This window comes from Oncorhynchus clarkii, chromosome 9, assembly GCF_045791955.1.
Source record: "Oncorhynchus clarkii lewisi isolate Uvic-CL-2024 chromosome 9, UVic_Ocla_1.0, whole genome shotgun sequence".
NCBI classification, from domain to species: Eukaryota; Metazoa; Chordata; class Actinopteri; order Salmoniformes; family Salmonidae; genus Oncorhynchus; species Oncorhynchus clarkii.
The window spans coordinates 44,316,022-44,338,588 of record NC_092155.1 but is presented as its reverse complement, the minus strand read 5'-3'; the positions used below and the strand labels follow the sequence as shown (position 1 = coordinate 44,338,588).

The 22,567-nt window shown below is 41.7% G+C and overlaps 1 protein-coding gene across 5 annotated transcripts in view; it reads left to right on the top strand.

Annotated features, from left to right (window-relative positions):
* LOC139416376 (polyhomeotic-like protein 2) overlaps positions 1-22,567 on the top strand; it is a 47,956-nt gene that overhangs the window by 21,504 nt on the left and 3,885 nt on the right. The window contains exons 3-13 of one of the 5 annotated variants that reach the window (XM_071164925.1): positions 63-230; positions 6,844-6,921; positions 7,239-7,400; positions 10,572-10,661; positions 12,877-13,063; positions 16,729-17,307; positions 19,839-20,047; positions 20,498-20,630; positions 21,421-21,532; positions 21,955-22,081; positions 22,225-22,516. In XM_071164925.1, coding sequence (XP_071021026.1) covers positions 63-230; positions 6,844-6,921; positions 7,239-7,400; positions 10,572-10,661; positions 12,877-13,063; positions 16,729-17,307; positions 19,839-20,047; positions 20,498-20,630; positions 21,421-21,532; positions 21,955-22,081; positions 22,225-22,516 — 2,137 coding nt within the window. Of the gene's footprint in view, positions 1-62; positions 231-6,843; positions 6,922-7,238; positions 7,401-10,571; positions 10,662-12,876; positions 13,133-16,728; positions 17,308-18,986; positions 19,166-19,835; positions 20,048-20,497; positions 20,631-21,420; positions 21,533-21,954; positions 22,082-22,224; positions 22,517-22,567 lie in introns of those variants that run through there. The other 4 variants (XM_071164924.1, XM_071164923.1, XM_071164922.1 and 1 more) reach the window with 4 other exon arrangements.

The following is a 22,567-nucleotide window of genomic DNA, read 5'->3' as shown; positions in this document are numbered from 1 at the left end:
TCTCACTCTCTCACTCGCTCACTCTCTCACCTTTGCATCTCTCTCGCCCTCTCTCTGTGAAGGTGATCCAACAGGCGCTCCACAGACAACCCAGCACAGCAGCCCAGTACCTGCAGCAGATGTATGCAGCCCAGCAGCAGCACCTCATGCTTCAGACAGCAGCCCTCCAACAGCAGCAGCAACTGAGCAACACTCAGCTCCAGAGGCTTGCCGGTGTGCAACAGGTCCATGTGAGTGATGTGTTTGTGTGTATATTGGAGCATTGATTGTTTGTGGCCACAGGGGACAAGGAAATTCCAGATTGCACTTTTTTATAGACACCAATACATTTGTTCCATGCAGCAATAAAAGCCTAAACTCTGATGTTGCAAACAGCATGGTAACTGAGCCATATCAACCATATGATGAAGAAGACAATTCAAAAGTGTTACTGATATCCTGGATAAATTAAATGAAATACAGAATATTGACTGATATATTGTGCAACTGAGATGTGGTCAATCTCACCGAAGCAGATGTTGACCGTCTCGACCCAGCTTTCTGCTAAGGTTGGCCTTGTAATACACACTGCTGTCTTGGTGCCCAAGGACTGCCTCTGTATCACAGACATACATTAACCATGTCTCCAAAGTCATGCACACGGGTGATTTCTCTTCTATAGGATGCTGTGTGTGTCAGTGTGTTCTTCGACCTTTGACCTGGACCAGGGGTTCACAACCTATGTTCTTCGACCTTTGACCTGGACCAGGGGTTCACAACCTGGGGGGGGGGGGGGGGCCTTCCTTGATTTGAGTGGTGAAAGAAACTGTTTCTTCATTTTTACAATTTGCGAATCTTTATACCGATCTAAACAAAACATAAATGTGTGCTTTAGGCTGTAAAATGTCAGAGGAAGAACCGACTCTGATGCACATGGGAATATCTTTGGTTTGTCTCTATGACATTCAGATGCTGAGGTACGACCTTCTAAAGTAGAGGAGTCAAATAATTTGGACTTTGCTTGGGAAGTAAACTTATACAATGTGTGACTCTGTCACTAACAATTGATTGAATCACGTTCGGTAAAAGAGAATATGTATAGTTCAATTGAGGGTTCATATAAATTAGCATAATAAAACATATTTGGTAACAGAATAACATTTGGGGAAATCGGGTCTAGACTGTTTTCCTTATCCATTATTATTATTATCATTTAAATAGCCTACCTAAAATATGTCATGCATCTTGTTAAACTATGTAGAAGTGCAGGAAATGAACTTCAACAAAAAAAATCATAGGTTCCTCAAACTAAACAAACTCAAGCTGGTGTTGTATTTAATGTAGGCTATCTCAATAAACAATAATATTTTTTTTTTTACATTTTTCAAATGTGAAAAAAAGGTTGGGAACCCCTGACCTGGACCATATGATCCCTGGACACACAGGACAAAGGTCGATAAGTATTGATCTCAACTCAACTGGTTTCTTTGTGTCCATCTTTCAAATCCTCCGAGACAGCCATGGATTACACATTCCTAATCTGATTTGCTCTCTTTAGTAGTAAATCTTTATGATTCTCGCGTGGGCCACACATTCTGGATGGATGTGTTCACTGCGAGTTGGTTCAAAAGCAACAGTATTATTAAAAATGCATATAAATGACCTTAACAATAGACCATTGAACCAAACAAACCCATTCAAAAACAAATAGTGGTACAGTTACATGTCACTTTTGTTTTAGCATTTATTGTTTTAATCAACATTTCAAAACAAGGCATGGGTTCTATTGACTAGCTAGCTGATAGACTGCCGGAAAGACTTCCACACTCTGCCTTCCTTCCCTCCATGTTTACCTGCGATGGGAGCTGCTTCCTGTGGGCTGATGTGTGGATTGATGGAGAGCCCTCTGTGCCTGTCTCTCTCTCTCTCTCTCTGATAATGTCCCCAGGCTTCCTGTGCTCTGACAGTGATGAATGTCTTTGTACCCGGGAGACTGCAAGGCAAATACCAGTGCCAAGGGAACCACAGCACATGACATACCTCGTATACAGTGAGGTCCAAAAGTATTTGGACAGTGACATTTTGTGTTGTTGTTTTGGCTCTGTGCTCCAGCACTTTGGATTTGAAATGAGACAATGACTATGAGGTTAAACTGCAGACTATCATATATTCGTACATATTCATCCATTTTGGGTGAATCGTTTTGAAATTGCAGTGGTTACATCAAGCTTGTGTCTACAAACTTGTTGGATGCATTTGCAGTTTGTTTTGGTTGTTTTAGATGATTGTAAATAAGAATATATGTTTCTAAACACTTCTACATTAATGTGGATGCTACCATGATTACGGGTGAATGGAGTCCATGTCCTGACTTCTCAGTCTCTCTATCCTGGGGTTCAGGGTAATCACTTTTGTTTAGTCTGTGAGAAGTTACAGTGCCATAGACATGGACCTCAATGTTGAATTGAGTGTGTATCTCAGTAGGAAGGGTTTATAGTTAAAGGTCAATGTAAAAAAACATAATCAAATAATTTCTGGTTAACAATGTACCTTACTGTGATTATTTTTTATTATTATTTTCAATTTTCAACTGAACACTATCTTTCTTATTGGTCTGTTAACTATGTCACCAGGCAGGCTAAAACTCCATCCCACCAAAACTATTCAAACAGCTCTTCCACTAAAAGGGAATTATCCTCATTTTCACAATTTTACGTTATTATTTCAACCTCATAGTGTGGAAATATATACTACCGGTCAAAAGTTTTAGAACACCTACTCATTTAAGGATTTTTCTTTATTTTTACTATTTTATACATTGTAGAATAATAATGAAGACATCAAAACTACGAAATAACATACATGGAATCATGTAACCAAAAAAGTGTTCAACAAATTTGAGATTCTTCAAACAGCCACCCTGCTATTCCAACAGTCTTGAAGGAGTTCCCACATATGCTGAGCACTTGTTGGTTGCTTTTCCTTCTCTCTGCGGTCCGACTCATCCCAAAACATCTAAATTTGGTTGAGGTCAGGGGATTGTGGAGGCCAGGTCATCTGATGCAGCACTCCATCACTCTCCTTCTTGGTAAAATAGCCATTACACAGCCTGGAGGTGTGTTTTGGGTCATTTTCCTGTTGAAAAAGAAATGATAGTCCCACTAAGCCCAAACCAGATGGAATGGCATATCTCTGCAGAATGCTGTGGTAGCCATGCTGGTTAAGTGTGCCTTGAATTCTAAATAAATCCCTGACAGTGTCACCAGCAAAGCACCCTCACACTATAACACCTCCTCCTCCACGCTTTACGGTGGGAAATACACATCCGGAGATCATCCGTTCACCCACATCACGCAAAGACACAGAGGTTGGAACAAAACATTTCCAATTTGGATTCCAGACCAAAGGACACATTTCCACCGGTCTAATGTCCATTGCTCGTGTTTCTTGGCCCAAGCAAGTCTCTTCTTATTATTGGTGTCGTTTAGTAGTGATTTCTTTGCAGCAATTCAACCATGAAGGCCTAATTCACACAGCCTCCTCTGAACAGTTGATGTTGAGATGTGTCTTTACTAAGCCTTTATTTGGGCTGCAATCTGAGGCTGGTAACACTATGAACTTATCCTTTGCAGCAGAGTTAACTCTGGGTCTTCCTTTCCTGTGGTGGTCCTCATGAGAGCCAGTTTCATCATAGCGCTTGATGGTTTTTGCGACTGCACTTGAAATGTTCCGTATTAACTGACCTTCGTGTCTTAAGGTAATGATGGACTGTCATTTCCGTTTGCTTATTTGAGCTATTCTTGCCATAATATGGACTTGGTATTTTACCAAATATGGCTATCTTCTGTATACCCCCCTAACTTGTCGCAACACAACTGATTGGCTCAAATGCATTAAGGAAAGAAATTCCACGAATTAACTTTTAAGAAGGCACACCTGTTAAAAACATCTCTAGGGTAGGGGGCCGCTTTTGGAATTTTGGATGAAAAGCATGCCCAAATTAAACGGCCTGCTACTCGGGCCCAGATGATATGATATGCATATGACTGGTAGATTTGGATAGAAAACAACTTAAAGTTTCCAAAACTGTTAAAATAGTGTCTGTGAGTATAACAAAACTGATTTGGTAGGCGAAAACTTGAGAAAAATCCATTCAGGAAGTAGTTTTTTTGGGGGGTTTTGTAGTTTTCTATTCAATGCCATTACAGTATCCATTGACTTAGGACTCAAATTGCAGTTCCTATGCCTTCCACTAGACGTCACCAGTCTTTAGAAATTGTTGCAGGCTTGTATTCTGATAAATGAGGGAGTAAGACCAGTCTGAATGAGTGGACCCTACCGTGTCACAGAGCTTTTTCATGCGCAATCCCGAGAGAGTGCCTTTCTTGTTTACCTTTTATATTGATGACGTTATTGTCCGGTTGAAATATTATAGATCATTTAGGCTAAAAACAACCTGAGGATTGAATATAAACATCGTTTGGCATGTTTCTATGAACTTTACGGATACAATTTAGATTTTTTTGTCTGCATGTTTTGACTGCGTTTGAGCCTGTGGATTACTGAAGAAAACACGCAAACAAAACTGAGGTTTTTGGATATAAAGAGACTTTATCGAACAAAAGGAACATTTATTGAGTAAATGAATGTCTTCTGAGTGCAACCATATGAAGATCATCAAAGGTAAGGGGTTAATTTTATCTCTTTTTCTGACTTGTGTAACTCTTCTACTTGGCTGGTTACTGTTTGTAATGATTTGTCTGCTGGGCTATGTTCTCAAATAATTGTAAGGTATGCTTTCGCCGTAAAGCATTTTTTAAATCTGACACCGTGGTTGGATTCACAAGAAGTTCATCTTTAAACCTATGTAAAATATGTTTTCTTTTCTGAATTTTTATAATGAGTATTTCTGTATTTGAATTTGGCGCTCTGCAATCTCACTGGATGTTGGCCAGGTGGCGTCCCACATACCCTAGAGAGGTTAATTGAAATGCATTCCATTCCTACCTCATGAAGTTGGTTGTGAGAATGCCAAGAGTGTGCAAAGCTGTCATCAAGGCAAAGAGTGGCTATTTGAAGAATCTCAAATATAAAATCTATTTTGATTTGTTTAACACTTTTTTGGTTACTACATGATTCCATATGTGTTATTTCATGGTTTTGATGTCTTCACTATTATTCTACAATGTATAAAATAGCAAAGATAAAGAAAAATCCTTGAATGAGTAGGTGTTCTAAAACTTTTGACCGGTAGTGTATATAAAATACAGGTAAATCATGTTTTTGACTGCACTGAGCCTTTAACCTCTATGGTCAGTGGTCAATGAATCCGTATCTCTCCTCCTGACAACATTGACCAAAACAATGAACAGCACAACTTGACAGAGGTCATTACAGCAGTAACACTTTACAGCCTGTATATATGAGCCCCATTACACACGCACTAGCACACGCACTCCACACACACTTACATTGTAATATTGTTGTATGGTGGTATTATACATTTTGTATTGTAGATATGTAGTGGTGTAATAATGTTATATGATGTACTGATTTATCTTTTGTTTTATATGTAATCTAAGTGTCTTTAATGTGTTTGGACCCCAGGAAGAGTAGCTGCTACCTTGGCAACAGCTAATGGGGATCCCTAATAAATAGAAATACAAATGACAGCTATTGTCACGTCCTGACCTTAGTTCCTTTTTCATGTCTCTGTTTTAGTTTGCTCAGGGCGTGAGTTGGGGTGGGCATTCTATGTTTTTGTTCTAGGTTTTGTATTTCTGTGTTTGGCCTGGTATGAACCTGTCGATCATTGTCTCTGATTGAGAACCATACTTAGGTAGCCTGTTTTCCCACTATGCTTTGTGGGTAGTTATTTTCTGTTTAGTGTGTGTTGCACCTGACGGAGCTGTTTAGGTTGTGCCTTTTGTTACCTAGTGTTCAGTTATATTTAATAAAATGCCGAACACGTACCACCCTGCACCTTGGTCCGATCCTTCATACTCCTCGTCAGAAGAGGAAGAAAATCGTTACAGCTATAGCTAAAGAGCACTAGTGGTTGCTCAATCCCAGGCCTCGTCCCGGCAGGAGACCTTTTGGTAGGCCGTCATTGTAAATAAGAATTTGTTCTTAACTGACTTGCCTAGTTAAATTAAGGTGAAATAAATAAAATAAAATAAACAACAACAAAAAAAATTACAAATTGCCCTCCATCAGTATGAGGCCTGGCTGGTTAACATGGGCTCCTGATACATGACTAGTCCCTCCCTGGGGGCACAGTCATCTTACACTACGAGGGTATTTACACTCTATTAGAGAAGAGAAGGCTACACTTGGGGGCTAAGTCTCTGTCCGTTATTCTTTGGTCTGTATTGGGTTTTCCCTATGTAGTGGCAAATAGCAAATACTTATAAGAAGAAAAGTAGGTAAGTAGCCTTGTCCGAGCCAGAATGGCCCCTAGATCAGGAGTGTATTTCCTGTTTCTGTAATCTGAGGCGGCTTGATGTAGAAGTACGCTCTCTGGACAGGATGCTAGTCTATCTCAGGGCCTACTTATAAGGGACACCATAAATAATTGTTCACTATATTTATCCTTTATTTCATTAGGAAAGTCAGTTAAGATCAAATTCTTATATACAATGACGGCCTACCAGAGAACAGTGGGTTAACTGCCTTGTTCAAGGGCAGAACAACATATTTTTTTATCTTGTCAGGATTCAAACCAGCAACCTTTCAGTTACTGGCCCAACACTCTAACCACTAGGCTACATGCTGCCCCAACCACTAGGCTACCTGCAGGATGGCACAAATGATTGATTGTTAGTTTTGATATTGGTACCTTTCTTCATTTCCTTAATTTCACAGGCTACCATAGTGGCAGGAAGACAGAGCTCCAACCAGATTTGGACCTCCTCTCACCAGACATGTTCCACACAGCCCACTGTGAGTGGAACTGTTTAAATAAAGATGTCTGTCTGTAGCTAGTCCACTGATTTTAATGACTATCCCTGTTTCTGTCAGCTTGTGTACTTGTAAACTAGATTATTTTTGTGTGTGCTACATGTCCATGTCAGCATGTCTGTTCCTGCATCTTTGTATCGTTTGCGTCTTTATCACTTGATAATATCTATGGCATGAGGGCATGTTCATGAGTAGGCAACCTTACAGAAAGTTCATAAAATAAACACATGAACAGATATGATTGAAATTGTGTTAGTTCTTCTACAAGTTATAGTCATTACAGTCCACCCCTCTCCTAGGTAAACCCGGCCACGCCTCCAGCAGCGGCCCAGATAATCAGCAGAGTCCAGAGTGTTAGCTCCACTCCCACCTGTATCCCCCAGCAGGCTGTGCTCCTAGGCAACGCCTCCAGCCTCGTCCTCACCGCTAGCCAAGCTCAGATGTATCTGCGGGCTCAGATGGTAAGAGAATGGCACGCACACACACATTTGTCATACCTATTTCTCCGCTGATTGAATGGTCTATAGTCATCTCCTCTCCACACAACTAGATGGGCTTCTTCATCTGAATAGTAAAAGGAACGTTTTGCTCAATCTACTCAAATCTAATTTTATTGATCGCATACACATTTAGAAGATGTTATTGCGGGTGTAGCGAAATACTTTTGTTCCTAGCAGTAATATCTAACAATACACAACAATACACTTTGGTAAACCGTGGGGTACTGGTGTAACTCAGTTAGGTTTGTAGGCCTCCTTGCTCACACAAGCTTTTTCAGTTCTGTCCACAAATTTTCTAAAGGATTGAGGTCACGGCTTTGTGCTGGCAACTCCAATACCTTGACTTTGTTGTCTTAACCTGTTGCGACGACCAAACCCGGATCCGGGATTCTATTTATAGACCTAAGCTCATTACCATAACGCAACGTTAACTATTCATGAAAATCGCAAATGAAATGAAATAAATATGCTAGCTCTCAAGCTTAGCCTTTTGTTAACAACACTGTCATCTCAGATTTTCAAAATATGCTTTTCAACCATAGGAAAACAATCATTTGTGTAACAGTAGCTAGCTAGCGTAGCATTTAGCGTTAGCATTAGCGTTAGCATTAGCGTTAGCATTTAGCAGGCAACTATCACAAAAACAAGTAAAGCCTTCAAATAAAATAACTTACCTTTGAAGAACTTCTGATGTTTTCAATGAGGAGACTCTCAGTTAGATAGCAGATGCTACGTTTTTCCAAAAAGATTCTTTGTGTATTAGAAATAGCTCCGTTTTGTACATCACATTTGGCTACCAAAAAAAAAAAAAAAAAAAAAAAAAAAACGAAAATTCAGCCCTCAAAACGCAAACTTTTTTCCAAATTAACTCCATAATATCGACTGAAACATGGCAAACGTGGTTTAGAATCAATCCTCAAGGTGTTTTTCCACATATCTCTTCAATGATATATCCTTCGTGGAAGCCTGGTTTCTCCTTGCTCTCAAATGGAAAAATAATTGCACCTGGCTTTACGCTCCAATTTCGACGCAGGGACACCAGGCGGACACTTGGAAAATGTAGTCTCTTATGGTCAATCTTCCAATGATATGCCTACAAATACGTCACAATGCTGCTAACACTTTGGGGGAACGACAGAAAGTGTAGGCTCATTCCTTGCGCAATCACAGCCATATAAGGAGACAATGGAAAACAGAGCTTCAGAAATTCTGCTCATTTCCTGGTTGAGGCATCATCTTGGTTTCGCCTGTAGAATGAGTTCTGGGGCACTTACAGACAATATCTTTGCAGATTCTGAAACTTCAGAGTGTTTTCTTTCAAAAACTGTCAAGAATATGCATAGTCGAGCATCTTTTCGTGACAAAATATCGCGCTTAAAACGGGAACGTTTTTTATCCAAAAATGAAATAGCGCCCCTAGAGATCAAAGAGGTTAAAGCCATTTTACCACAACTTTGGAAGTATGCTTGGGGTCATTGCCCATTTGGAACACCCATTTGCGACCAATCTTTAACTTCCTAACTGATGTCTTGAGATGTTGCTTCAATATATCCAAATCATTTGCCTTCCTCAAGATGCCATCTATTTTGTGAAGTCCCCAGGTCTCTCCTGCAGCAAAGCACCCCCACAACATGACGCTGCAACCCCTGTGCTTCACTGTTGGGATGGTGTTAATCGGCTTGCAAGCCTCCCACCTTTTCCTCCAAACATAACGATGGTCATTATGGCCAAACAGTTGTATTTTTGTTTCATCAGACCAGAGGACATTTCTCCAAAAACTATATTTGTCCCCATGTGCAGTTGCAAACCGTAGTCTGGCTTTTTTATGGCGGTTTTGGAGTAGTGGCTTCTTCCTGCTGTCCGGCCTTTCAGGTTATGTCAATATAGGACTCTTTTTACTGTGGATATAGATACTTTTATACCTGTTTCTTCCAGCATCTTCACAAGGTCCTTTGCTGTTGTTCTGGGATTGATTTGCACTTTTCGCACCAAAGTGCGTTCATCTCTAAGAGACAGAATGTGTCTCCTTCCTAAGTGGTATGACGGCTGCGTGGTCCCCTGGTGTTTATACTTGCGGATGAACCAGACTTGTGGAGGTCTACAAAAAAAAAATCTGAGGTCTTGGCTGATTTCTTTTGATTTTTCCATGATGTCAAGCAAAGATGCACTGAGTTTGAAGGTAGGCCTTGAAATACATCCACAGGTACACCTCCAATTGACTCAAATTACGTCAATTAGCCTATTGGAAGCTTCTAAAGTCATTGCATAATTTTCTGGAAATGTTCACGCTGTTTGAAGACACAGTCAACTTAGTGCATGTAAACTTCTGACCCACTGGAGTTGTGATACAGTGAGTTATAAGTGAAAAAATCTGTCTGTAAACGATTTTTGGAAAAATTACTGGTGTCATGCGCAAAGTAGATGTCCTAAATGACTTGCCAAAACTATAGTTTGTTAACAAGAAATTTGTGGAGTGGTTGAAAAACTAGTTTTAATGACTCCAACCTAAGTATATGGTCGTCTGGCTGTATGTAAAACTTCTGACTTCAACTGTATAGTTTATCTGAAGAATACGTAGGAAAGAATAGAATATGTACAGCAATAGTTGAATAGGATGGACTTGACTAGAATAGAGTACTCTGTTTTCCATATGATTTAATATTATGATTTCCTTCATGTGGCCAGGGTATAGATATGTGGCACAGCAGAGGGTAATTTAGAAGGAAAACAAGACTCAAAACTTGTGTGTCAGTTGTGTTTTTACTGGCAGATATACTGAGGTTCCTCGTATGATTTTTTTGGACAGGAGCCATAGTGGATAGTCATGTTTTTTGTTGTTGACAACTCTTTCCTCTCTGAAACCATCAAGCATCCTTGAGTTGCTATCCATCTTAGATCAGAATAACACAGTGCAAGGCTGCACATGGCTGGCCTTGTTCAAAATCAAATTGCTGCCAGGGAAGAAAATGCCTTAGCCATGTAATTCATGGATGGCGAGATTCAGTTGAAAGAGCTTTGTTACTGTTGTTTTTTGGCCTCAATAGCTCAGTGGGATAACACCAACTTTAGCTGAGGGCTTAGCTGGTCCTGATTTGGAGCTGTCTTAGTGCCAATATTGTTTTGTTCTCCCAGCTCATCTTCACCCCAACTGCAGCTGTTGCCACTGTCCAATCAGCAGCCTCATCACAGTCTGCCACCAACCAACAATCTGCTAGTGCACAGGTAATATTCACCACACACAACATCCATTCACAACCCCAATGAGCACACACATGCACACAATTGGATTCAATTTTTTTGTTTTGTACCTTTATTTAACTAGGCAAGTCAGTTAAGAACAAATTCTTATGTACAATGACTGCCTACACCGGCCAAACCCGGTGATGCTGGGCCAATTGTGCACAGCCCAATGGGACTCTCAATCACATCCGATTGTCATACAGCCTGGAATTGAACCAGGGTGTCTGTAGTGACACCTCTAACACTGAGATGCAGTGTCTTGCGGCACTCAGGAGTCCGACTATGGGAGAATCCCAATAGTTTTTTCTCGCCTCGTCTCCTCCATCTGCAAGGAGAGGAAACGTGGAAACAAATGAGCTTGTATGAATTGAGACTGTCGTTCTCCAATCACTGGTCATCAGACAAATTATGTTTACAGGGGCAGAATCCCCAAATAAATATGTAAGGTGATAATAACAGATGTAGCTAGTTGTGCAAGAGATTTTATAGATAAAAGGATGAGTAAAATATTGTTTTTAAATGTGTTTCTCCTTCTCCTTTTTATTTTTGTACCTTTATTTAACTAGGCAAGTCAGTTAAGAACACATTTTTATTTGCAGTGGTGTAGTTCTATCTTTGAATTTGTCAATCAAAATTTGTAGCCTACTGACAGATGTAGCCTATTGAATATCATGGTAGAACAGACCTATGCATAAAATGCTTCATCCATTTGCAACGTCTGCCTATGCCCACACATTGTCTCAAGAATAGTTGCTATTTTTAATACGCAAAACACTTGTTAGGTATACCTAATATCCAAATAGACCATCATCTCTGTAAATCTTGAATGATAATTCTATACGTTTTACTGGTGAAATGTCCAAACTGCATGCCAATAATTTGATCTCAATCAGTTTCATGGGAATATGCCTTTAGATCTTCTGTTTCGTGAGCGAAGAAGCCCTTCCTACAGTCAAATGACCAAATCGCCCTCTAGTGGCCTCATGGGTGGAATGTTATGAATATTTTTCATAAATGTATAATTAATGAACAACCAAAAAATTTACCACCGAAAATACAGTATTTCTATGTCAAGCGATTCGGTTATATTTCAGTCTTCTGTGATATACAGTACCAGTCAAAAGTTTGGACACACCTACTCATTCAAGGGTTTTTCTTTATTTTTTACTATTTTCTACAGTGTGGAATCATGTAGTACCCAAAAAAGTGTTATATTTGAGATTTTTTAAGTATGCACCATTTTCCTTTTTGACAGCTTTGCACACTCTTGGCATTCTCTCAACCAGCTTCATGGGGTAGTCACCTGGAATGCATTTCAATTAACAGGTGTGCCTTGTTAAAAGATAATTTGTGGAATTTATTTCCATCTTAGTGTGTTTGAGCCAATCAGTTGTGTTGTGACAAGGTAGGGGTGGTATACAGAAGATGGCCCTATTTGGTAAAAGACAAGTCCATATTATGGCAAGAACAGCTCAAATAATCAAAGAGAAACGACAGTCCATCATTACTTTAAGACATGAAGGTCAGTCAATGCGGAACATTTCAAGAACTTTGAAAGTTTCTTCGACCACAGTCGCAAAAACCATCAAGCGATATGATATCAAGCAATCAAGCACTGGCTTTATATCAAGGATAAGTTCATCAGCCTCAGAAATGCAAACTTGTAGTGTATTTGAGTTTTAAAAAAGCATCTAAAGTTTGTCATTTCCACTTAGAAATTTCAGACTTGATTGCCCTAATGAAAAATGTATCAACCCCTACAAAAATGTAATTAATTATAATACATATAGCAATTCACAATTCCTGTTGCTGCAGGTTTATTTTCCTGCTGTAGCAAACTGGCTGAAATTAAGATCCTACATCTGTATCTATAGGCTGCTACAGCCTACAGATTTATTTTGTTTGTCATTCTATCATTTTCATTTTTAATCAGTGGTGATTAAATATAATTTATTTAGAATTTATCAGAATTAATTTTCCATAAGTATTTTTGACCAGCTCTGACTATTCGGAAATTGAAAAAAGTGAGGTGAGTGAGGCAGCACTACTCCCTGCTCCTTTGTTTGCCTGCTAACGAATTGGCACTCTCCTCGATCACCCATTGGTTTCCGGGTCACGGAGGAGTCGAGGAGAGAACATACTTTTGTCCAATTGGAATTTTTCCCATGATGATGTTTTAAATCTCCTTTTCCCATAGGTGCAGAACCTTGCCATCTGTAGTCAGCAGGGGGCCCACTCCTCCTCTCAGCTCCAGGGCCTTCATCTCAAACAGATGTCTGGAGGGGCCCAAGTCTCCCTGGCTGGTCAGCTCAGGGATCCAACCCAGGGGCCGCAGGGAGCACAACTGGGGTCCCTGGCGGCCCCATCAGAGGGGGGGCAGAAAGGTGAGGGCCACTTGGTGACCATGAGCCGCAGTGTGATGGCCGTCAGCAGTCACCCCCTCATCAGCCCAGGTAGACCACACTCAAAGCGCCCTGTTCAAGGTTAGCATAACAAAGAAGCATAGGTTTAATAGTAATTGTTATATTAGCCTGAATGTAGGTGGTGTATGATGACACCAACACGGTTACATAAACATGATAACAGTAGGGCATGTAGCTGTAGCCAGGGCAGGGCGCTGTTGATTTTCTACTTTTGCTATAGATAAATCAAATTTCACACACAGTTAGAGCAAGTCTAAAGAGGTGTTTTTACCACACAATTTCGTCAAAAGACACTTCCATAACCTTGTCTCCGCTACAGGTCCTTTTGAGTTCTACTTCCATACCACATCACCAGGCCGGCACAGGGCTATCTGTCAGACCTATCCAAGAGAAAGCTTTACTGTAAATGCAGGCCAATCCTTCATTAGACTGCCAGCCCTATTCACGTGGACCCACTTACAGAGGAAATGTATTATTATTACAGGACGTAAAGGGGAAATGGCCTAGGATCAGACGGCAAGCCTCAGCCAGACCCCAGTTACAGCTCCAAAACGGAGCAAATATGGCAGAGAAGGGTTCTAAAAGTAGTCTTAATGGCAAGACGACTGACGGCTTCAAAACACAGCAGCAGTACACTCGGCTTAGTTCTAATATGCAGAGTTCCTTGACCAGTGGTGGATAAAAGTACCAAATTGTCATACTTGAGTAAAAGTAAAGATACCTTAATAGAAAATTACTCAAGTGAAAGTGAAAGTCACCCAGTAAAATACTACTTGAGTAAAAGTCTAAAAGTATTTTGTTTTAAATATATTTAACTATCAAAAGTAAATGTATTCGCTAAAATATACTTAAGTATCAAAAGTAAAAGTACTAACAATAAAACATTCCTTAAATTAAGCAAAGTAGATGGCACAATTAAATGTTTTATTTATGGATAGCTAGGGGCACACTCAAACACTCTGAAATCCTTTACAAACAAAGCATTTGTGTTTTGTGAGTCCACCAGATCAGAGGCAGTAGGGATGACCAGGGATGTTCTTTTGATAAGTGTGTGAATTGGACCGTTTTATGTCCTGCTAAGCATTTAAAATGTAAAGAGTACTTTTGGCTGCCAGGGAAAATGTATGGAGTAAAAAGTACATTATTTTCTTTAGGAATGTAGTGAAGTAAAAGTAAAAGTTGAAGTTCGAACACTGTTATAAGCTGAACTGTTGCACGAGGAGGAGAGACCTTTTTCCCCCATGAGAATCTCATTAGTAGTTGGGATAAAAGGGATATCCCAAACACCATCTTATACAGTCACCTCCTTCCTGCAGCACTAGAGCTTTAAGCAGCCCTAAGCCAAACCAGACGGTTTCCCTAGTGTTGCTAAAGGTGAGGAGGGCAAGGCTGCAGTGGAGGATACGGCTGAAGGCTTGACCCATGGGTCTGAGCTACTCCTAATGAGCTACTTCCAGATGGGGGCTGGCTGGTGGGACGCCCCTCAGTGCTGCACATCTTCCCCTCTGTCACCATGTGCGCACAGGAACACCGCCCACCCCCCCCCCCCCCCCCCCCCCATCTCAGCGTCCAAAATCAATAGATCAGAGGCAGAAACTTCTGTTTCCGATTAAAATGCATGCCACAAGGGGTTGCGCTACTGTTTTATAAAAATATTGTTGGTGGTATTTATTTCCTTATGGAAAAACCAAATGAATTTCACATGTGAATGCATGTGAAGTGTCCCAAAAACACATGTTTTCATATGATTTCACATTTTCCACATGTGAAATCATGTGATTTTCCTGTAAGGGTTGCGTCTGTTGGGTTATTTTGACCGGCTCAATTGGTTCATGTACGGAACATTGTGTGCTAGATTCAATAATTTATTGATATGTGTAAAACCAAAAGTAGACTGCGGTCTGGACCCAAAGTCGCAATATTGAATTGGACACAAAGCAGTCCCCGCAGCTAGCCAGTTTGAAGCTTTTAGACTTGGCAGTGTAACACATGTAAGTGGTGTGTGAACATTGGAGGGAAGGCTGGCACACCGCTTTAAAGGAGTTGTCACATAACTAGTGGCTGTAGAAGAGTTTCCACAGAATAATCCCCAAACCACAGCAGAGTGAGTTGTCAAAAAGGCCTTTGTTTCCACCAGTTTGGGGCCTGACTGAGGTACTTATAAATGGTGAGGCAGGCATTCTATGAGTGGACCACAGCAGAGGAAACCAAGAAGGCTAATGATCACGAGACGTGCTGCCCCTCCAGAAATTGCTGCTCTTCACATGCAGTAGAGGCATCTACTGCACACATCCAATCAAAAGTGATTGGGCTTCATGCATGGAGGACAACAGCTGTTTCACCGATAGGTCCCATTGAGTTGAGCGTGTCATGTGTGTAGAATGAGACACAGTTGACTGGATACATTCACCTGAAGACAGACTCTGTGGTGGCGCGATACAAACGGGCTGAAGGGGATGTCAAAGGTATTAGCTTTACAGTCATGGTTGGCATACAGTACATGATTTAGGGGACACATCCATTAAAGAAACTCAGGACTATTTATTTACAGGTTCGTTTTAGTTTACCATGGTTTTCTGTTAAAGGCCCAGTGCAGTCAAAAACGTGATTGCCAGTGTTTTATATTTCCACGCTATGATGTTGCAATAATACTGTGAAATTGTGAAAATGACTAATGCCCCTTTAGTGTAAGAGCTGTTTTGGTGGGAGTTCTGGCCTTCCGTGGTGGCATCACCATGTGGTAAATTAGTTGGTAGACCACTAAGAAACAGAGTTCCAAACCTCTCTGCCAATAACAGCACATTTTCAGTTTTTCCCTCCCCATTCAGACCACTCCCAGACAGTCCTAGCTAAATTCTTGCTTGAGAAATTGTTGTTTGCTGAGAAGCTATTTTTGTTGATTTTTGACAATTTGAATTGAAAACAATCACAGTGAGATACTTAATTGTTACCCAGAAATGATTTGATATTGAGATAAAAACGCCTGCATTGGACCTTTAAGAGACTACACATAAAATCCTAATTTCACTAATACAATATTTATTTGTATAGCACTTTTCATGATACTCAAAGACATTCAAAGTCACTAGCCATAACATGGCTTCGATGGTGTTTTGATTTGGGTTTCGCTCTCCTATAAGTGAACGTCCGTAGTAACCACAGACCTTTACAAACTGCAGCGCTTGCAAGACTCTGATGTGGAAGGCGGCAATGTTTTTGAAAACGGGAAGCTGTCTTTAAGTGTCCTGTTACTCGTACGCCTAAGACTACATCAATGGCTCTTTTCCCCAGATGTTTATCTTCTCTAGTTCCACAGACCATGGTCATGTGTTTGGCCTCAGGGAACCTATTGTTCTGCGTATAAACACATTTTATGAGAGTGAGGATTAATCCAGGCTTGACTGACTGAAGCCAAAGATGAACATGCCCTGGGGTGTCTGTTTGTTTGGGAAGTTATTGCTGTGGTAACCAATGTAAGATATGTCTGAGGCTTAGTCATTTAGGGCCAAATCCCAACTAAGAATTACGTACGAGGGTAGCTACATTTTATTGTTTGTTTTGTGAAATAAACCTGATATTTCTTAGTTTAAAGACTAATGTTGATTTATGTGTTTGTTTTTTTACAGCGTACGCACAAATCCAGACGCACCAGTTTCTGCAGCAGCAAAAACAGCAGCAGTTTGTGTTCCAGCAGCAGCGACACCAGACCCAGCAGCTTTCTCTGAGGGGCCAGGCCCCAGTGCTACACTCAGCCTCCATCCACAGTCACTCTCAGGCCCAGATGCTACAGGCCCTGGCTATCCAGCCCCCGCCCAAGGAGGGCCCCGTCCCTGTACTTCCCAAACCATTTGTCTCTGCCAATGTTCCTAGCCAGCAGGCCACCATCTTTCACTCTACCGTCAGTCCCCAGATTCTTACCCACAACGGGCCATCCCCTGTGGTCACCCAGACCCAGGCTGCTCCGCTGCCCAACACCAAGTTAGTGCAGATGGCTGCAGTAGACCTCCAGATCCAGCCAACTGCTCTTACACCAGCCTCTCAGCTGGTTCAGGATAGTGCTGGCAAGGAGCTGCCCACGTCTGAGGTAGTCACGGAGAACAGCTCCACTCCCCTCATACAGCAGCCAACAGCCCCTCCTATTCTTGAGGTCATCACTATTGAGCAATGCCCATCGGATCCCAGCAACCCCACCACACCCACTGGAGGTAGATATTATATTTTATATGTCACAGGTTGCATCTCTAAGTCATTGGACTTATGGATAACCAGAAGCCCTGACTGATACTAAATCTGTCATGGCCCAGAGTCCATTGTCCTACCTTGCCACTTGGGGGAACGTGACAGCTTTAGCCATAATTACGGGAAAGGGCCAGGCTTTGTCACTCCCGCCATATGAAAGTTTTCAGGCTTCCGCTTCCGTCTTATTTCTCAAATATTGAGGGAATTCGATTATCTGGACCAAGTTATCCCGGTGGGAAGAGTTTGCAGCAGGTGAAAAGAATTTGTATACAAGTCGGCTCAAAACAAAAGTGACATTTGTGTTTTCAAATGCAAAAGTGATATTTTTATTTTTTTTTAAATCTTCCATCCCAATGAAAAATTGTTTGAAAATTCTAACATATATTACATGGACAATTACTCTAATTGTTCGATTTGAGAAGGGCGCTCCTTCCACTTTTGCCTGTTCACGTCACGGGCCATATACCGGTGCACCGGAAAGCAGTGAGGGGAAATAAAGTCCACCAATCAGAGAGGTACTCCTTTTGAGCTACTCGCAGCCATTGAATCACATTCCAAGTTGCGCTGGCCAATTGTGGGAGTGCTTTATTTCCTAAAGGCTCGTCATGTCTGACAGGTGTATCTGAGTGAGACACATCCACTCAGACATTCAAACATGAATAATATACTTTCAAGAGGCCCGGATGCTATTACTCTGCAGAGACTGAAGTGGCCGCCACTGCTACTTGGCTACTCTGAATCACAGCAGTACACCATGTGATCATGGCACAATCCTCCTCTAAGTGTAACTGTTAGGTGGTCATAATTACAACCTTGATCTAGCATGTCCAGTGATGCCTAAAACCTTGGTCCACCCTCAAGCCTAGGCCAGCATGTCTGCCTGTGGACATCTTGTGACAGACAGCTGAATTAAATAATACTTGTGTCAGTAAAACGTGCTATGTATATGTCATGACATGTAATTTAACACAGTCTTTACTATTCGTGGTATATTTTGACATAATGACAAGTCATGGAAGAGTTGGAGGTCCTATACCTTTAGGCCCATAGCTCAAAAGTGGAGAAAATCCATCTCTCAATTTTCCCCATTCCAAACATTTGTCACTAAATCTATGAAAATATGCTATTTTTACATACAGGCGTTCAATTCTGTCTTGCCAATATAGTTCTCAAATATTGAGGGGATTCGATTATCTGGACCAGGTTTCCCAGGTGGGAAGAGTTTGCAATGGGTGAAAGTTTATTACATTCTCTTTGGTACAGAGCTGCCTCCCGGCAGTGAGCCAGGGTCCCTCTGGCCAACGGCCAAGTCGGCTCAAAACAAAAGTGACATTTGTGTTTTCAAATTTCAAATTGATATTTTGATAACAACTATCTGCCATTTCAATGAAAAGTAGTTAAATAGTTAAACAAATTAAAACTTTTATTATATGGACAACTACTGTTACTGTTCGAATAGAGAAGGGCGCTCCTCCCACTTTTGCTTGTTCATGTCACGGGCCATATACCAGTGTTCCGCGGTTCATTTTAATCAAACCACCAATGTGGTAGATTGTACTGGAAAGCAGTGGGAGTGGAAAATATAGTCAGCCAGTCCAACCAATCAGAGAGGGAGTGATTTTGAGCTACTCGTCACCATTGGATCACATTCCAAGTTGCGTGGTCCAATGGTGGGGGCGCTTTATTTTCTATTCAGTTCAGGCATACAAAGGCTACTTGCTTGTGTACTTTTGCAGGGATAATAGTGCCGAACAAACTGAAGAAAGCATACGAAAAAGTGTCGATGTGATTGCATTGCTTGTGTAGTTTCTACTTATGTAACGGGTGCGTATTTCCACAGAATATTTGTGAAATGTTTGAGAACATGATTTGTTTGCTCCATGTTGCCTTGGCGGACGGGATATGAACGGAAGGGTTGCTCGGAGCAGTGGAACAAAGGGGTGTGCCACGGAGTACTGTCTTTGGGTGTGCTTTCGCTCCGGTGTTGACCGGGACGTTAGAATCAGAGCGTCTATATTTGTCATTTATTGTGGTGCGTTTCTCAATGTAGTTTTAATGATGTCGACGAAACCTTTGCACTTTTATACCGTCATTTATTAGGAACAATACGCATGTGGGACAATAAGCACCTTGCGCAATGATCATTCATGATTAGTTGATACAGTACATATTCTTTGTATTAAATACACTTACTATTCTTAATTGTTTTGTTGACGAAAGTAGTTTTTTTTTGTAGATGTAGAATGATGCGGGGAGGAAAATAAACAAAACAATTTCGAAAGTGTTCCAGATTTTCTTCTAGAATCATTAATTCTTCACTGCGTAAAACATGTCCATATTCATCATTATTGTTACATGATTGGTCATTCTCTCTTTATTATTATTATTATTATTATTATTATTATTATTACTTCAGCACTGACTCCTGCACGCCAGTTAACATTTTACACAAATATTTCCTTTTTATTTACTCACAAATATGCCATTATGCCAGCAGGTAAGGGAGACGCTGAGTGGCTGAATGCGCAACCAGGTGCAGGCTCACTTCCAGTCATGACCTCAGGGAATGGGAACAATGCGCCCATGGTGACAGGCAGTACCCCACAGAATGGCGAGAGCAAACTGCCTCAAGCCATAGTGAAACCCCAGATCCTCACCCACTTTATTGAGGGATTTGTGATCCAGGAGGGAGCAGAGCCTTTCCCTGTGAGTAGGATTCTGAAGAAGCTTTCCACCCACTGGGCACATGGCTCTTCAGAAGCAGAGACACACACACATACACACACACAGGCGGACTGGGACCAGAAATCGGCCATGGCATTTCTAACACTCTCTTCCTCTTGGTCCCCACACTGGCCCATTTCTTCTTTTTTTTTAGGCCCCCATTATTAGCCGAATAAGAATCATTTTGCGCAAAAAAACAGAAGTTAGACAGGCCCACTGGGCAAATAATTGACCAGCGTTATCTGCCCCTGTACGCCTGTTTTGGAGTCAACTGAACCATGAGGACACATAGTTATCCATGTACATGACCAGTAGTGCATTTCCTTCTAGTGGACTAAATGAGACTAAACCATTCATATCATTGTGTAGTGTACAGCATTTTACCACCGGTGTAAGCAGCATGTGTGACGTGAATTGTCTCTGTCCTTTCAGGTGGAACGCCCGTTGTCGTTGCTGATCGAGAACCTGAAGAAACACAAACAGCAGACGCACTCTGATTCTGAGAAGACGACGACCTCCTCCAACAGCACCACTGACTCTGAGATGGAGGACCTATCACAGCAAGGTAAAGGACCAGCCAGAAGACATCTTGCTTGGCCCACTTCTATGGCCTTTTCTCAATTAGATTTGCTCAACTCCTGCGTCCTCTCTCCTCCGTCTTCTCTTGCCTCCTTTACAAAAAGGTCAAAGGTAACCGAGGAGAGGCGGTCGAGGAGACTGAATGTGGACGAAGATGCGCTTATACGAAATGAGAAGCTCCTCCACTTGCAAATTACGTTTACAATAAATGTGTAAAGGGATAAAAACAAATTTAGGTTAGTTGTGCAAGACATTTTATAGATAAAAGGACAAGTAACATTGTTTTTTAAATGTGTATTGTTGGAGGAGAAAAGCATGCACAACAGCTGATTCAAAGGGGGTGTGGTAGATATCAAAACTATTCTGCTGTAGGATACACGTGCTTCCTCGCCAAAAGGAGGCTATCGGGGAGTGGAGGACCGTCTTTCATTTGCCTACTAACGAATTGACACACTCCCTGACCACTTATCAGTATCCAGGTCGCAGAGGAGAGAGGCTGTAGGATGGACTTTTGCCCAAACGAGAAAAGGCCTATTAACCCAGAACTACAAGCTTCTCATTGTGGCATTGGCTACCTGGATCTTCTTGATCCGTACTGTAGGACTGTCTTTAGGGTTTTATCAGTCTCATGTCAACTCTCTGAACATCGGAAAGTCAGCCAACCACTTGCCTCTGTAGACATGAAGCCATGCCACACTCAGTGCCTCTCATGCCAACCGGCATTCAGTGTTAATACCCACTGTATTTTTACCCCTGGTTCCCATGCTGCTGTGCAGAGCTGAAGCAGCAAGAGGAGCCCACCCTGACGTGTGAGCTGTGTGGCAGAGTGGACTTTGCCTACAACTTCAAGAGATCCAAGAGGTTCTGCTCCACAGTGTGTGCCAAACGGTAAGGCTTGGGTAGACAAGATGCTGGGACTGAGATCTGGGTTGTACTCATTAGGCACCAAACGGAAGGAAACAGACTGCAACAGGGAGGGACTATCTGAACTTCTATTTTCCATTGGAAAAACATTTAGCAAAGGTGTGGTCTAATGAATATACCCCAGGCATCCTGAATTACATTTTCGCCAGTAGTTGTTGCTGCAGTAATTACAGCAGTAGTACACAAGTGCAGGAATAACAAATACATTAATTGGCTTATTCGTTACTTGAGCTTTTAATTTGTTAGTCAGATTTTTTTTTTTTTAATTAATTGACAATTTAAAAAAAATGGCTTGCTCAGCCTTTGAAACACTTAGTTACCCAAGCTACTTGTTGATACATTGCCCCCCCCCCCCCCCCCCCCTTCCCCATAAAATGTTTGTGCAGGTACAATGTGGGGTGTACAAAGCGAATGGGCCTCTTTCCAAATCGACAAACCACGATGGAGAAACTGAAGAAGCAGAGAACATCCAATGGGAACCACCAGAAATCAAGCTCCGAGACCAAAAAACTGGTGAAATGGCACTGTTCACAAAATATCAAGAATAAAAGCACTATATGACTTTAAAAACATATTTCCATTGAGACCCTCTTTCTGGCTAGAATGGCAATAATCCCATATCACTTCAAAGCTAAATCTTTCCTTTGTGTTTCCAGACTCCCATTACTGGGCAACAACCTGGGGGTGGATCGGTGACGTCCAGCCACCCCTCTCACCCTGGTCACAGAGAGTTCAGCCAGTGTTTAGACATGTCCAGCTACGAGGGTCCGCCATCACCCCCACTGTCTGCTGCCAGCTCTAGTGCTCCCAGGTCCCAGGCGGGCAGAGGGGCAGAGCACATGGAGGGCGGTGGACAAGAGCTGCCCCTCCTTTCCCAGCACTTCCAGCCCAGAGACCCGGCCAAGTGGAACGTGGAGGAGGTCTACGAGTTCATCTGCTCCCTGCCAGGTGGGCACTGCGACATTTTCCATTTACTCTTTCTAAATGGCAGAGTAGCAG